The sequence below is a fragment of the Vidua macroura genome, chromosome 10 (genome assembly GCF_024509145.1).
Source record: "Vidua macroura isolate BioBank_ID:100142 chromosome 10, ASM2450914v1, whole genome shotgun sequence".
Lineage (NCBI taxonomy): Eukaryota > Metazoa > Chordata > Aves > Passeriformes > Viduidae > Vidua > Vidua macroura.
The window spans coordinates 11,996,569-12,011,043 of record NC_071580.1 but is presented as its reverse complement, the minus strand read 5'-3'; the positions used below and the strand labels follow the sequence as shown (position 1 = coordinate 12,011,043).

The window sequence follows — 14,475 nt, the reverse complement described above, 5'->3', positions numbered from 1 at the left end:
TCTCCAGCACAACACAGAAGGCAGCACTAAATGAGGCTGAGAGAAAAATGCCAAGGCAGACCCCCACATTTACAAATAGCCCCAACTCCAGCAACTCCTGCATGGTTGCTGGTGCTGTCCAGCGGCCTAACAGAGCTGAAAAGAACCTGGCATAGTTTGGGGGTGTGAGCTCAAAGATACTCCTCCACATCCCCCAAAGGAAAGCTTTCTCCCCCAGTCTCCACTAATTACAGATATTGCATATTAAGCATAAACAAGACATGACACCTTTCTGAAAAAACAGTTCATTGTTTATTAATTATGAGGTGGGAAGGATATTTTTCCACCTTGTGACTGTCATGGATTTCAGGCTTTGAAAGTGGTCCATGCAGTGATATCAATGTTAGAACAGGATGTGTCTGTGACCTCATCTTTCACCTCCAAAGTCCCCAACCTCCAGTGTCTGCTGGAGCTGATCTGGTGAGTTTGCTCACAGGGTATTGCTGCCTGCTCTGAGGTATGGAGTTGTGAGCAGGAGTGCACAGCTCTCAAAGGTGCTGATAAACCAGCTTAATTCCTCAGGAACTGTAAACAAATATAGAAGAATGAGGGTTTGAATTGGGCTTGACCCTCAAATTTCAGTTCTGGGAGGTTTTTTGTGATGTTAGGAGAGCTTTGTGCATGGTAGCTAATGTTTCTCAATCAGGTACAGAAGTGGAAAGGGCAAAATATAATGGTGACCGCAGAATAGATTTGCCTGCCCTTACTTAAAAATCTTTCAATCCAGATGCTGCAGACAGTCATGGAGCAGCCAGTAAAAATGCCTTTTAACAAAATGTATGTGAAGATCATTACCTGTTTGTGTAGAAATGTGCTTGATTCCCAGAACTGTTGAGCAAATTAGTAATGTAAAAACAACAGCAGCTTAATCTGGGTATTAAAATTCTAGCTGCAGAATAAAACAAAAGAAACAAACTGCTGCAGATGAAGGGTAGTTAATTTGCTCTGCAATACCTTAAGGCAAAAATATTTGTCTATGGAATTTGAACTGTTTTCTAGTCTTCTGAGAGACCCTAAACATAGATCCTAAACACAGAAACCATCTGCAGCACTAAACCCACAGTACTGTAGCTGAAAGTAGGATTTGTGTTTTCTGTTTTGAGCAGGGAAGGTCAAGCTTCTGCTTTGCTCTGAACACCTGACTATTAAGGGCCTGATTCAGTTTGTTGGTACCATTCTGGTGTTTTGAGTCATTGTTGCATCCCCACTGTTTATCAGTACATGGTTCTCACCATTGGTTTTAATCTTTATTGGTATCACTCAGCAGGGGAGAAAGGCCATACAGGGCTTCAAGTTGAAAAGGATCTGAAAAGCTGTATAATTACAGTCAGGGTATAGATTGACTGTAGGGACCCTGAGAGTTGGGAAAAAGCCCCATAATACAACTTTATCTCTTCCAAAAGAAGAAAGGGAGCTAGAAGGGTCTGAGTACTGTCTGGCTGGCTGGTGAAGGCCCAGAAAGAGGGTTTGCTATAAAATGGGACTTTGGGAGACCTGGGGAAAAAAACACCCAAAAACTTGAGAAAGAAGTCAGTGTCTTAGGCAGGTGGAGGAGGGTATATAAGGAGAAATTACTTGCACACAAAGCTATCCTCAAACAGATAAAAGATGATTTTAGGCAAGATGAGTTTGGAGTTTTACATTTTAATAGGTCTTTGAATTAATTATCACAGCAGTTGCTAGTAAGTCTCCATTACACTTGCGGCAAAAGCTGAACAGTGACCAGGGACTCCATGCCTTGCTTGAGCTCTTCCTAACAGCAACTCTGTTCTAGTATATCTTTCCCTGCCTTTTCAAATTTGGCAGAAGTGAAGGAATGAGCAATATTGCTGGAAGTGAAACCAATACTGGCAAGAAGACCACCACCACCAGCAGCCACAAAAGGAACACAGGCCATAAGAGGAAGCCCAAACACAGGAATACTGGCCACAGCAATAAGACTGGCAGCTCCAATCCCAGCTGACACTGCAGAAGAAATGGAATTGATATTTTGAAGTGCTTTCTTGGCCTGTAAAGGGAAAGTAAAACACAGGTTAGAGATATTATAAGTACTTATATTTACCCCCAGACATGATAACTGAGAACAGGCACAGATAATCAGGGTAATTGAATCCGGGTCAGATGTGCCCCATAGCAGAAGGGGTAGCACCCAGGTTTGTAGCCCTAGGAGTGGCACTCCCTAAGAGGGCACTGTCAGGGTGCAGACAGAGCACAGTGACCCTCCAGGGGCAGGGGCTCTGGGGAGGCAGCGCTGCTTTGGAGCCCACGCCTGGCACTCGGCTGTCCCCATGCGGGCTGCAGGCTGTGTCCCAGTGCCGCGGCTCACAGCGAGCAGCCAGGAGGTGCTCTGGGAGGCACCCAGGGGGTCACCCGTGGCACTCACCTGTGCAGAGACTCCCTCTCCGTAGCGAAGCCTTGTCACAAAGTGCTCACAGTTCTTGAGAAACAAACGATAGGGCACCTCCTTATCAATCTGGTGCTCAGCACGCCGGATGATCTCCGCCATTGGGAAAGGAATGCGCTGACAGTCATACTTGTTGTTGACACACCATTCATCATATCCCACCACATCCTTCAGGAGCTCCTTCTTCACTTTGGCCTTTCTACTGAGTATTGTCCTACTGCTGACTGACAGAGCTGGAGCTCCTTCATCTAAGGAAGGCAAGGAGGAGATAAGGCAGGCAGGCAGATCCTCTCTGGCCCCCCCAAAACCTCAGATGGCTTTTGGACTGCTCCTGGAAAGCTCATCTACACACACAGGGTCCACCAGCAGCCCATGGAAGGACATAGGACTCCTGGAGCACCCCAGCATCCATTCTGCACCCTGCCGGGCTGCACCAGCCTTACCTGTATCAGTCACATGGATGACATATCCTTTCCCCAGGTAAAGGGCCCAGTGTGTGTAAAGTCCCCTTTTGATCTCGATCAGGTCCCCAGGGTTGGGGTAATCCGTGTCTTCTGTCATACCAAGAATGGGCAATTCACCAGCTACAAAAGCCTTCAGCTGGAAAACACACCGTTAACACTCAGCACTGAATTTAGTTTACTTGGTGAGAAAGAAATTTAGTTTACTTGGTGAGAAAGTTAAAGTTAAAATAATCAGTTTTTCCACAGAAAGAGCCAATAGGATGTAGCTGATAAAACAAGGATGAGAGTAAAAAGCTTGCACCAGTCCTCAGCAAAGCACTGGATGGGAGGTGGCAGGATAAGGAAAGGAGAATTTGCTTCCAAGTGCTTGCAGACTACCACAACCACAAAAATCATCACAGACAAAAAGTAAAAGCAGATGTGACAAACAGGCCAGCGCTGCTGGGGATCACCTTGAATTGATGATATGCTTGACTTGGTATTTCTCAATGGGATGGCAGGGAGAAGCAAAGGCCACAATGCTGAACTTGCACACAAACCTGTATTCATATAGAAGAAGATTCTAGGCATTATGAGTTTGGGTATGTACATTTTATTAAAGCTTTCATTTAATTCTTTCTGTAAGGATGGCAAAAGCAGGGCAGAGACCCCATGCAGCCAAGGAATCCCTTGGCTTTCCCTCTGAAGCCTTTCTCTGAGCTTTTCCTGATGGCCCATCAGTGCTCTCTGTCTCTCTGCATTTCAGCCCCAGCAAGCCCACCCACACAGTGAAGGCAACAGCACAGACCCTACTGCCAGCATGCAAACAATTGCTATCTTGGCAGGTAAAGGGAAAGCAAAACTCAGGCTGGAAACAAAGGAGCACTTTCATTTAGCCCCAGGTATGGTAATGGAGAATAGACAGGGATAATCAGGATAATTAAATCAACAAGAGATATGTGCCCCATGAGCAGAAGGGGTAGCACCCAGGTTTGTAGCCCTAGGAGTGGCACTCCCTAAGAGGGCACTGTCAGGGTGCAGACAGAGCACAGTGACCCTCCAGGGGCAGGGGCTCTGGGGAGGCAGCACTGCTTTGGAGCCCACGCCTGGCACTCGGCTGTCCCCATGCGGGCTGCAGGCTGTGTCCCAGTGCCGCGGCTCACAGCGAGCAGCCAGGAGGTGCTCTGGGAAGCACCCAGGGGCTCACCCGTGGCACTCACCTGGCCACCATAGCGGAGTTGTGTCACAAAATCCTCAGAGCCTGTGCTGAGCACATCACATGGCAGCTCCTTGCCAATGCAACCCTCAGCACGCCAGATGATCTCCTCCACGGGAAGAGGAGTGCGGAAATGGTCATAGTTGTTGTTGACAGCCCAGTCATCATTTACAGCCACCTTTTCCAGGAGCTCCTTCGTAACCCTGGCCTTTCTAGTGAGTATTGACTTCCTGCTGGCTGACAGGGACGGGGCTCTTTCATCTAAGGAAGGCAAGGAGGAGATAAGGCAGGCAGGCAGATCCTCTCTGGCCCCCCCAAAACCTCAGATGGCTTTTGGACTGCTCCTGGAAAGCTCATCTACACACACAGGGTCCACCAGCAGCCCATGGAAGGACATAGGACTCCTGGAGCACCCCAGCATCCATTCTGCACCCTGCCGGGCTGCACCAGCCTTACCTGTATCAGTCACATGGATGACATATCCTTTCCCCAGGTAAAGGGCCCAGTGTCCCCTTTTGATCTCGATCAGGTCCCCAGGGTTGGGGTAATCCGTGTCTTCTGTCATACCAAGAATGGGCAATTCACCAGCTACAAAAGCCTTCAGCTGGAAAACACACCGTTAACACTCAGCACTGAATTTAGTTTACTTGGTGAGAAAGAAATTTAGTTTACTTGGTGAGAAAGTTAAAGTTAAAATAATCAGTTTTTCCACAGAAAGAGCCAATAGGATGTAGCTGATAAAACAAGGATGAGAGTAAAAAGCTTGCACCAGTCCTCAGCAAAGCACTGGATGGGAGGTGGCAGGATAAGGAAAGGAGAATTTGCTTCCAAGTGCTTGCAGACTACCACAAAAATCATCACAGACAAAAAGTAAAAGCAGATGTGACAAACAGGCCAGCGCTGCTGGGGATCACCTTGAATTGATGATATGCTTGACTTGGTATTTCTTAATGGGATGGCAGGGAGAAGCAAAGGCCACAATGCTGAACTTGCACACAAACCTGTATTCATATAGAAGAAGATTCTAGGCATTATGAGTTTGGGTATGTACATTTTATTAAAGCTTTCATTTAATTCTTTCTGTAAGGATGGCAAAAGCAGGGCAGAGACCCCATGCAGCCAAGGAATCCCTTGGCTTTCCCTCTGAAGCCTTTCTCTGAGCTTTTCCTGATGGCCCATCAGTGCTCTCTGTCTCTCTGCATTTCAGCCCCAGCAAGCCCACCCACACAGTGAAGGCAACAGCACAGACCCTACTGCCAGCATGCAAACAATTGCTATCTTGGCAGGTAAAGGGAAAGCAAAACTCAGGCTGGAAACAAAGGAGCACTTTCATTTAGCTCCAGGTATGGTAATGGAGAATAGACAGGGATAATCAGGATAATTAAATCAACAAGAGATATGTGCTCCATGAGCAGAAGGGGTAGCACCCAAGTTTGTACCCCAGGAGGTGGCACTCCCTAAGAGGGCACTGTCAGGGTGCAGACAGAGCACAGTGACCCTCCAGGGGCAGGGGCTCTGGGGAGGCAGCGCTGCTTTGGAGCCCACGCCTGGCACTCGGCTGTCCCCATGCGGGCTGCAGGCTGTGTCCCAGTGCCGCGGCTCACAGCGAGCAGCCAGGAGGTGCTCTGGGAGGCACCCAGGGGCTCACCCGTGGCACTCACCTGGCCACCATAGCGGAGTTTTTTCACAAAGTGCTCACAGTTGCTACCAAACTCACGATATGTCAACTCCTTGTCAATATAATGCTCAGCACACTGAATGATCTCCTTCACGGGGAGAGGGGTGTGGTACTGATCACACTCGTTATTGACACGCCATTTTTTTTTTTGCACTACTTCCTTCAGGCGCTGCTTCTTCACCTTTCTGATGAACACTGGCATCTTGTAGTCTCCCAGCTTTAGGTCCTGTTTGCCTGTATATGGTAGGGAGGAGATAATGCAGGCAAGCAGACCCCCTGTGGCCCCTCTAAGACCTCAGAAGGGTTTAATTTGCTTCTAGAAAGGTCATCTACACACACAGGGTCTACCAGCAGCCCATGGAGGGATATAGAGCTCCGGGAGCACCCTGCACCTTGCCAGTCTGCAATACTCTTACCTACAGGTATCAAGTTGATGACATAGCCATCCCCCACGTACAGGGCCCAGTGCTGATGCCGTCGCCGGTCGATCTCGATCAGGTCCCCAGTCTGGGGTTTGCAATTGTCCTGTCCCATCTCAGGATCGCGCAGTCAGGACGTGCAGCTGCAGCTGGGCTGGCTCAGCGCAGGGCAGAGCGCGGCGGGGAGGCGAGGGCTGTGCAGGGGCAGCTGCCGGGAGCGCAGGCACGGAGGGTGTCAGCGGCGGGCCCCGAGGGCAGCGGCTGCCGGAGCGGCGGCCCCGCTCGGCCGGAGCCGGCTCGGGGCCGCTGCCGCCCGCCGGCGCAGGGCGAGGGAGCGAACGGCCCCGCTCGCAGCCGGCGCATCCGCCGAGGGCCGAGGCCGGGCCGGGCGGGCGTCCGGCTGCTGCCGCCGTCCCCGGCTGCCCCCGCTCGCCCGCCCGCGGTGCCCGCGCTCCCCTCCCGGCCGCGCTCCGCTCGGGGCTCCGCCGGGGCCGGGCCGGGCCCGCTCCGGTGCCGGGACGCGGCTGCCCGGGGATGCCCGCGGTGCCGAGCCCGTGCCCGGGCCCTGGGGCACCTCCGGCCGCCCGGCAGAGCCGCGCCCGCCGCCGGCAGCCTGGAGGGGCCTCATCCTGCTGGGAACGCCCGCTCGCATCCTCCGAGCTCCGCTCACCTCAGCCCCTGTCCCGTTGCTGCCGTGGTCTCTCGCTGCCCGCTGTCCCATTATAAATGTCACGGCAGAGGTAATTCCGCGAATTCTGCTGGGCTCACTGCCAGCACCGCTCCGCAGCCGGCCTCTCCCATCACACTTCACGCCCACTCCGAAGAAGGCTCCGCTTCCAGTCGTGGTACCAAGAAGATCACCTGTTGATTGGAAAATCTCATCTTGTACCCGAGGAAGCCGAGCTGCCGCCTCATTGCAGTGAGCCTCTGTTCCCAAGTGGTCCTCCTGTCAAGTGATGGGCAACAGCACTAACCCTGTCATTCCACAGGGCATTACTTGGCAGAACAACCACCCCTGGATGCTGATTAAAACTTGCCTTGGGTACTGTGAAAAACACATTCACTCTCCTGTGAAAATTTAAAAAGTTTAATAAAGGACAATAGGAGACAAGGACCATAGAGCAAAGGTTATTATGGCCGGCTGTGTCTTGTCACTCAGCCAAGACCACCCTGTTACCTTCCAGGGTACCCCTTAAATACCTTTTACCTTACATCAGCCCGTTGCATATTCATAGACCTTATGCATATCCATAAACTAGTTTACATTTTCCAGGAACTACTTTACACGCTCCCTCCTTGGGTCTGCCCTTTTAGATAATGTGTGTTTCTTGGCTCCTTCTCTTTATCACTTCCAGTTTGGGCCTTAGTCCACACTGTCTTCAGACGGTGAGTGCTGATAGTAGGCATATCTGTAGCAGCTGTCCTCATCCTGTGTTAATTGGATGTTATCCCATCCAAGCAGGCATTTTAACACACACATAGCTATTTCTCTACAATGTCTAAGCTTAATTAACAACAGAAATAAAAACTATATATTTATAACAAAGTTACTTTAACATCACACATATAAAATCCATCTTAACATTTGCAAAAAGCCAGTATTTTAATATGTATCTATAACAGGTACCAGTCAAACAGTCAGTACCACAAATTGCAGAGGATGCTGCAGAGGGATTTCAAATGGCCCCATATGAATGCACAAGAAAAAGCATGGATTATTTTTATGCAGCAAAAAGCATGGATTATTTTTAGTCAACTCACCTGCAAACACAGTAAAGAGAGTGAGGTGAGACCCTACAGCCCGGCTCGGGGCTGCACGGTGCTGGGGCTCCAGCCCAAGTTTTCATCCACTGATGTGAACCAGATTCACATGGCTGAAATCCCTACAAAAGCCCCTCCATTTAGGGAGAGGCTGTGCCTGTCCTGGCTGTGCCTCAGAGCACATACATGGATATTTTTCTTGGCTTTTGGGAAAAGAACAGCCTTGACTGTACTTATTGCCAACTGCAAAACCACCTAACTGGTTTAGCTGCGAAAAAAGTTTTGATTATATTTCCAGGAATCCAAGAAGGAGTTTCAGCTTCAGCTTCATTAGATCATGTTTTCCTCTATTAAAATTAAAAAATGTTTTGGGATGTAATAACAAAGGGCAGCAGAAAAACAACAGGAATTCTTGGCTTGATCATTTCAAACATTGAAAAATTAATGTTTAAAAAAACAATGAATTGATTATTTCTTTTTCTTTGCTAGCTTGCAAAACTTTTGGTTTACCTACTAAACCAGTCTTTCTCAAGACACAAGATTTTAACTTCAACTCTTCCGATTCCCTCCCTGATGGGGCTGGCAGGGGAGGGGCAAGTGGCTGCCTGGTGCTTTGTTGCTGGCTGGGGTTAAACCTGGACAAACTGTTCAGAGCAGACAGAGCCAGCCAGCCTCTCACAGACCGGTGTTCTGCTCTCATCTGTCCCTGCAGTCCAGGCAGGTGCCTGTAAGAAAAGCAACACAGGATTCTGTGTCTCACAGGTGGGGTGCAGGTAACCTGGCTCCAAACACTTCAGACAGATCCTCCAGACTAAGGTAAATAAAGCACACTCAGCCTGAACAGTTTTCTTCCAATGCAATGCTCACATCAGCTTAGTGACAAGGAAAGGGTGTGGCTCAGTACATTGGGAGATGAAGCATTGGTGCTGCACAGCTCATTCTTCACATCCCTCCCCCCCAGCACTGCAGGAATCCTGGCTTTGCCTTCCTGCTGGCTGGAAGATTGAACTGGTGCTTTAGAACGCTTGTGAACGCTGTGGAATCAACATTTGGTCACTGAAGAGAGAATGGCCGCAGCTCCGAGGGTTAAAGGCTCCTGGATGCCTTTGCAATTCTTTAAGCCCCTCAGTGTTTTGGCAGCTCCAAGAGCAGAATCCGAGAATGGGTTGAGAGTTGAAAGGGATCATAAAAATCACCTAGCAGGCTTGTTCAGGATCAAGGCCAACAATCACGACACAAACAGGGGTGAAGTGGGAAATTTTGACGGCGGAGTGGAAGAAAGCTAACAGACAAAAAGGTATCTGGCGTTTTCCTGTCAGACCTCCCAATGCCGGGGGTCTGCTGCAGCCAAAGAGAGCCAGAAAAGCCAGGGAAAGGAACACCTTGTAGGCAGGTAAAAACGGAGCAAAACACCATCGCACCAAAATGAGAATGACCCTGTAAAACACAGAAGGATACAGCCTGTAAGACCTGCCCTTCCTTCCTATCTCCCCAGCTCCCAGAAGCTGCTCACTTAAGGCAGCACAAGCTGCCTAAGGTCTCAAGACGTGGCACATTCCCTGCCTGTCCTTTTGCAGACCAGGCACCCAGGACTTTCCCATTCTTATGGATTGAGGCTTCTTAGTGAATTTTTCCCTTTGTCATGGTGAAAAACTTGGGAGTAGGAGAGGGTGACTGCGTGGAGGTGGAATGGCGGGTGAATAAGTCCTATAACGGAATTGGCTGATAGCTCTGGGCATTCAAAAGAATGGTTTGGGGAGTGGAATGGGGGGTTGGCAGTTTTGTAGCTGGTGGTGCTCTCCTGCGCTCGGGGGACGCGGAGCCGTCGCAGGTTGCCGCGGGCAGTGGTGCGCTCTGTGCCGGGACTTGGCTGCGCCGTGTTCTGGCCCCGCGGTGTGGCGGTGGCGGTGCTGTGTTCTGGCCCGCGGTGTGGCGGTGGCGGTGCTGTGCTCTGGCCCCGCGGTGTGGCGGTGGCGGTGCTGTGCTCTGGCCCCGCGGTGTGGCGGTGGCGGTGCTGTGTTCTGGCCCCGCGGTGTGGCGGTGGCGGTGCTGTGTTCTGGCCCCGCGGTGTGGCGGTGGCGGTGCTGTGCTCTGGCCCCGCGGTGTGGCGGTGGCGGTGCTGTGCTCTGGCCCGCGGTGTGGCGGTGGCGGTGCTGTGCTCTGGCCCCGCGGTGTGGCGGTGGCGGTGCTGTGTTCTGGCCCCGCGGTGTGGCGGTGCCCGCCCGTGCCGCCGCTGCTGCGCGGATTCCCCGCGGCTCCCCCGGCCCGGCCCCGGCACGCCCGTGCCCCGCCCGCCCTCGCAGCGCCCCTGCCGGCCGCAGCCGGCGCTGCAGCCCGCGGGCAGAGCGGCGCCGGGCGGGACAGCGGCGCTCCGCGGATTGCGCGCTCCGCGGATTGGGCTCTTGGCCGCTCCGGGCTGTGCATTTTCCACTGAAGAACTCTGATTCCTCTTTCCTCATTTCTGCCGGGAAGACCCGTACTTTCGAAATCATAATCATCTGGAAGGAGGGGTCTTCTTTCTCTTCCGGGAAGGTTCCCGCCTTCATTTGCCATCTTCTGCCTTTTGTACCAGAACACACACACACACCAGGACTCAGCTGGAAAACACAGTAAACCCTCAGCAGTCCTTTTTATTTCAGTGATACACAGAAAGAGCCTACAGGAGCTAGATGATCAAAACAGGCAGAAAAGTCTGCATCCGTGCTGAACAAACCCTCCCCTCGAGAGGAGGTGTGTGGGATGGGAAAGGAATGAATAACTCGCTTGCAATTTCTCCCAGACTACCACAAATACCATCAAACACACTAAAATAAAAACTCACGTGGCAAGCAGGCTAGTGCTGCTGGGGATCACCTTGAATGGTGACAATCTTGACTTGTTATTCCTTACTGGGATGGCAGGGAGAAGGATGGCTAAAATGTTAAACTGGCAAACAAAGCTACACTCAACTAGATAAAGGAGAATGTCAGGGAAATATGAATGTGGATTTCAGATATTTTATTAAGGCTTATTTAATGTTTACAGCAGGGGTGGCACAGTTCCTAGGAAGGCTTGTAGGGATGTGTAGCAAAAGCTGACCAGTGACTGCGGTTTCCAGGAGATCCCCCCAGCCTTGTTCTGAGCTCTTCCTGACAGCCCATCAGTAGAACGAACCCCTGGATGCGCTCCTGTGCAACATCATCCTAAGGAGAGCAACACCAGCAGCGGCACCAGCAACACCAGCAATAACAACAACACCAGCAACAGCAGCAACACCGGCAGAACAAGCAACAGCAGGCAGACCCACTTCGGTAACAAAAGCAACCCCAGCTCCTGCAGCAGCTGCAGCACTGCTAACTGCTTTTGCGGCCTATAAAAGAATAAGCAAAATACAGGCTGTTAACATGAGGAGCACTCATATTTACACACCCCTAGCATGAGAATATAGAAAAGGCAGGGATAATGAGGATAAATAAACCAGTGAGAGGCTTCTCTGCCCCATAGCAGAAGGGGTAGCACCCAGGTTTGTACCCCAGGAGGTGGCACTCCCTAAGAGGGCACTGTCAGGGTGCAGACAGAGCACAGTGACCCTCCAGGGGCAGGGGCTCTGGGGAGGCAGCGCTGCTTTGGAGCCCACGCCTGGCACTCGGCTGTCCCCATGCGGGCTGCAGGCTGTGTCCCAGTGCCGCGGCTCACAGTGAGCAGCCAGGAGGTGCTCTGGGAGGCACCCAGGGGCTCACCCGTGGCACTCACCTGCGCTGAGACTCCTTTTCGGTAGCGGAGCATTGTCACAAAGTGCTCACAGTTCCTGTTAAGCACATTATATGCCACCTCCCTGTCAATCCATTGCTCAGCACGCCGGATGATCTCCTCCACAGGGCGAGGAGTGCAGTAGCGGTCATACTTGTTGTTGACACGCCATTTATCATTTCCCACCACATCCTTCAGGATCTCCTTCTTCACCTTGGCCGTTGTGGCACGTATTGAAGAGCTGCTAAGCGTAAAGGATGTGGCTCCTTCATCTGTGTAAGCCAAGGAGGAGATAATGCAGGAGTGTAGAGACTCTCTGGCCATCCAGAACGTCAGATGTGTTTCTGACTCCTTTGGAAAAGCTAGCTACACGCACAGGGGCCTATGGATGGAGACAGGACTCTTGGGGCATGCCAACGCCCCGTCTGCACCTTGCCAGGCGGCAGAAGCCTTACCTGTCACGTGGATGACATAGCCATCCCCCACGTACAGGGCCCAGTGCTGGTAACCTGTCCGGTCGATCTCGATCAGGTCGCCGGGCTGGGGATTGCAATTGTCCTGTCCCATCTCAGGATCGCGCAGTCAGGACGTGCAGCTGCAGCTGGGCTGGCTCAGCGCAGGGCAGAGCGCGGCGGGGAGGCGAGGGCTGTGCAGGGGCAGCTGCCGGGAGCGCAGGCACGGAGGGTGTCAGCGGCGGGCCCCGAGGGCAGCGGCTGCCGGAGCGGCGGCCCCGCTCGGCCGGAGCCGGCTCGGGGCCGCTGCCGCCCGCCGGCGCAGGGCGAGGGAGCGAACGGCCCCGCTCGCAGCCGGCGCATCCGCCGAGGGCCGAGGCCGGGCCGGGCGGGCGTCCGGCTGCTGCCGCCGTCCCCGGCTGCCCCCGCTCGCCCGCCCGCGGTGCCCGCGCTCCCCTCCCGGCCGCGCTCCGCTCGGGGCTCCGCCGGGGCCGGGCCGGGCCCGCTCCGGTGCCGGGACGCGGCTGCCCGGGGATGCCCGCGGTGCCGAGCCCGTGCCCGGGCCCTGGGGCACCTCCGGCCGCCCGGCAGAGCCGCGCCCGCCGCCGGCAGCCTGGAGGGGCCTCATCCTGCTGGGAACGCCCGCTCACATCCTCCGAGCTCCGCTCACCTCCAGCCCCTGTCTCGCTTCTGTCGTAGCCAGGCTTCCGGCACGGTCCTCCCGTTGTAAAAACTTTTGTAGTGGCAATTACGCAATCCTTCTGCGGTCACCGCTCTTCCTGCCCCCGCAGCTGCACGTCTGGCACCACCCATCCCGTGCAGCGCGAAGGCTCCTCTCCCTAGGGTAGTGCCAAAACCCACCTGTGGACTGGAAAACGTGATCTTGTTGCCGAGGAAGTGGCGCCACTGCCTCATTATGGGGAGAGTCTATCCCCGAGTTATCCTCCCATCCACTGATGGGCAACAGCCCTGACCCTGTGCCCTTCACTCCTCTGGACCTTTTCTTGTAGAACAACAACCACAAGTCTATGCTTAAAAGCTGGCTTGGGTACCAGTCAAACATTGGCTACCAGAAATGGCAGAGGATAATGCAGAAGGACCCCAAATGCCCTCGGGTAAACACAAAAGACTCTGCAGCAAAAAGGAGATGGTGGAGATTTATGTTAACCCCACCCACAAACACAGAGAGTAGGGCCCGGGCTGCACAATGCTGGGGCTTCCGTGACTTGTTTTGAAGCAGCCCAAGTTTTCATCCTCTGATGTGCACCTGGACAAACTGTTCAGAGCAGACAGAGCCAGCCAGCCTCTCACAGACTGCTGTTCTGCTCTCACCTGTCCCTGCAGTCCAGGCAGGTGCCTGTAAGAAAAGCAACACAGGATTCTGTGTCTCACAGGTGGGGTGCAGGTAACCTGGCTCCAAACACTTCAGACAGATCCTCCAGACTAAGGTAAATAAAGCACACTCAGCCTGAACAGTTTTCTTCCAATGCAATGCTCACATCAGCTTAGTGACAAGGAAAGGGTGTGGCTCAGTACATTGGGAGATGAAGCATTGGTGCTGCACAGCTCATTCTTCACATCCCTCCCCCCCAGCACTGCAGGAATCCTGGCTTTGCCTTCCTGCTGGCTGGAAGATTGAACTGGTGCTTTAGAACGCTTGTGAACGCTGTGGAATCAACATTTGGTCACTGAAGAGAGAATGGCCGCAGCTCCGAGGGTTAAAGGCTCCTGGATGCCTTTGCAATTCTTTAAGCCCCTCAGTGTTTTGGCAGCTCCAAGAGCAGAATCCGAGAATGGGTTGAGAGTTGAAAGGGATCATAAAAATCACCTAGCAGGCTTGTTCAGGATCAAGGCCAACAATCACGACACAAACAGGGGTGAAGTGGGAAATTTTGACGGCAGAGTGGAAGAAAGCTAACAGACAAAAAGGTATCTGGCGTTTTCCTGTCAGACCTCCCAATGCCGGGGGTCTGCTGCAGCCAAAGAGAGCCAGAAAAGCCAGGGAAAGGAACACCTTGTAGGCAGGTAAAAACGGAGCAAAACACCATCGCACCAAAATGAGAATGACCCTGTAAAACACAGAAGGATACAGCCTGTAAGACCTGCCCTTCCTTCCTATCTCCCCAGCTCCCAGAAGCTGCTCACTTAAGGCAGCACAAGCTGCCTAAGGTCTCAAGACGTGGCACATTCCCTGCCTGTCCTTTTGCAGACCAGGCACCCAGGACTTTCCCATTCTTATGGATTGAGGCTTCTTAGTGAATTTTTCCCTTTGTCATGGTGAAAAACTTGGGAGTAGGAGAGGGTGACTGCGTGGAGGTGGAATGGCGGGTGAAT

At 52.7% G+C, this 14,475-nt stretch overlaps 2 protein-coding genes across 5 annotated transcripts; both read right to left on the bottom strand.

Moving 5' to 3' along the window:
* Positions 1-274: 274 nt before the first annotated feature.
* On the bottom strand, positions 275-7,060 carry LOC128811980 (uncharacterized). 4 transcript variants are annotated; one of them, XM_053986039.1, is made up of 8 exons: positions 6,870-7,060; positions 6,197-6,407; positions 5,764-6,014; positions 4,559-4,706; positions 4,107-4,363; positions 2,887-3,043; positions 2,423-2,691; positions 275-2,047 (listed from the first exon to the last, which is right to left on the bottom strand). In XM_053986039.1, exons 2-8 carry the CDS (start codon positions 6,312-6,314, stop codon positions 1,793-1,795), a joined length of 1,455 nt encoding a protein of 484 aa, XP_053842014.1. In that variant the 5' UTR covers positions 6,315-6,407; positions 6,870-7,060; the 3' UTR covers positions 275-1,792. The 4 variants fall into 4 exon arrangements, with proteins under 4 accessions (XP_053842014.1, XP_053842013.1, XP_053842015.1 ...); XM_053986038.1 differs by lacking the exon at positions 6,870-7,060 and having other exon boundaries at positions 6,197-6,476; XM_053986040.1 differs by lacking the exon at positions 6,870-7,060 and having other exon boundaries at positions 6,201-6,247.
* A 3,933-nt stretch (positions 7,061-10,993) lies between these two features.
* Positions 10,994-12,451, bottom strand: LOC128812175 (phospholipase A and acyltransferase 1-like). Its single transcript, XM_053986417.1, has 3 exons — positions 12,145-12,451; positions 11,693-11,961; positions 10,994-11,309 (listed from the first exon to the last, which is right to left on the bottom strand). Exons 1-3 carry the CDS (start codon positions 12,254-12,256, stop codon positions 11,100-11,102), a joined length of 591 nt encoding a protein of 196 aa, XP_053842392.1. The 5' UTR covers positions 12,257-12,451; the 3' UTR covers positions 10,994-11,099.
* Between the last annotated feature and the right edge of the window lie 2,024 nt (positions 12,452-14,475).

Bases quoted from the DNA above. Each gene is read 5' to 3' on its own strand.
- LOC128811980 (XM_053986039.1), bottom strand. From the start codon at position 6,314: ATGGGACAGGACAATTGCAAACCCCAGACTGGGGACCTGATCGAGATC. The intron at 6,015-6,196 runs GTAAGAGTATTG...TACCATATACAG, and splicing joins CATCAACTTGATACCTGTAG to GCAAACAGGACCTAAAGCTG. The intron at 4,707-5,763 runs GTGAGTGCCACG...TGTGTTTTCCAG, and splicing joins AACTCCGCTATGGTGGCCAG to CTGAAGGCTTTTGTAGCTGG.
- LOC128812175 (XM_053986417.1), bottom strand. From the start codon at position 12,256: ATGGGACAGGACAATTGCAATCCCCAGCCCGGCGACCTGATCGAGATC. The intron at 11,962-12,144 runs GTAAGGCTTCTG...TGGCTTACACAG, and splicing joins CTATGTCATCCACGTGACAG to ATGAAGGAGCCACATCCTTT. The intron at 11,310-11,692 runs GTGAGTGCCACG...ATTCTTTTATAG, and splicing joins GAAAAGGAGTCTCAGCGCAG to GCCGCAAAAGCAGTTAGCAG.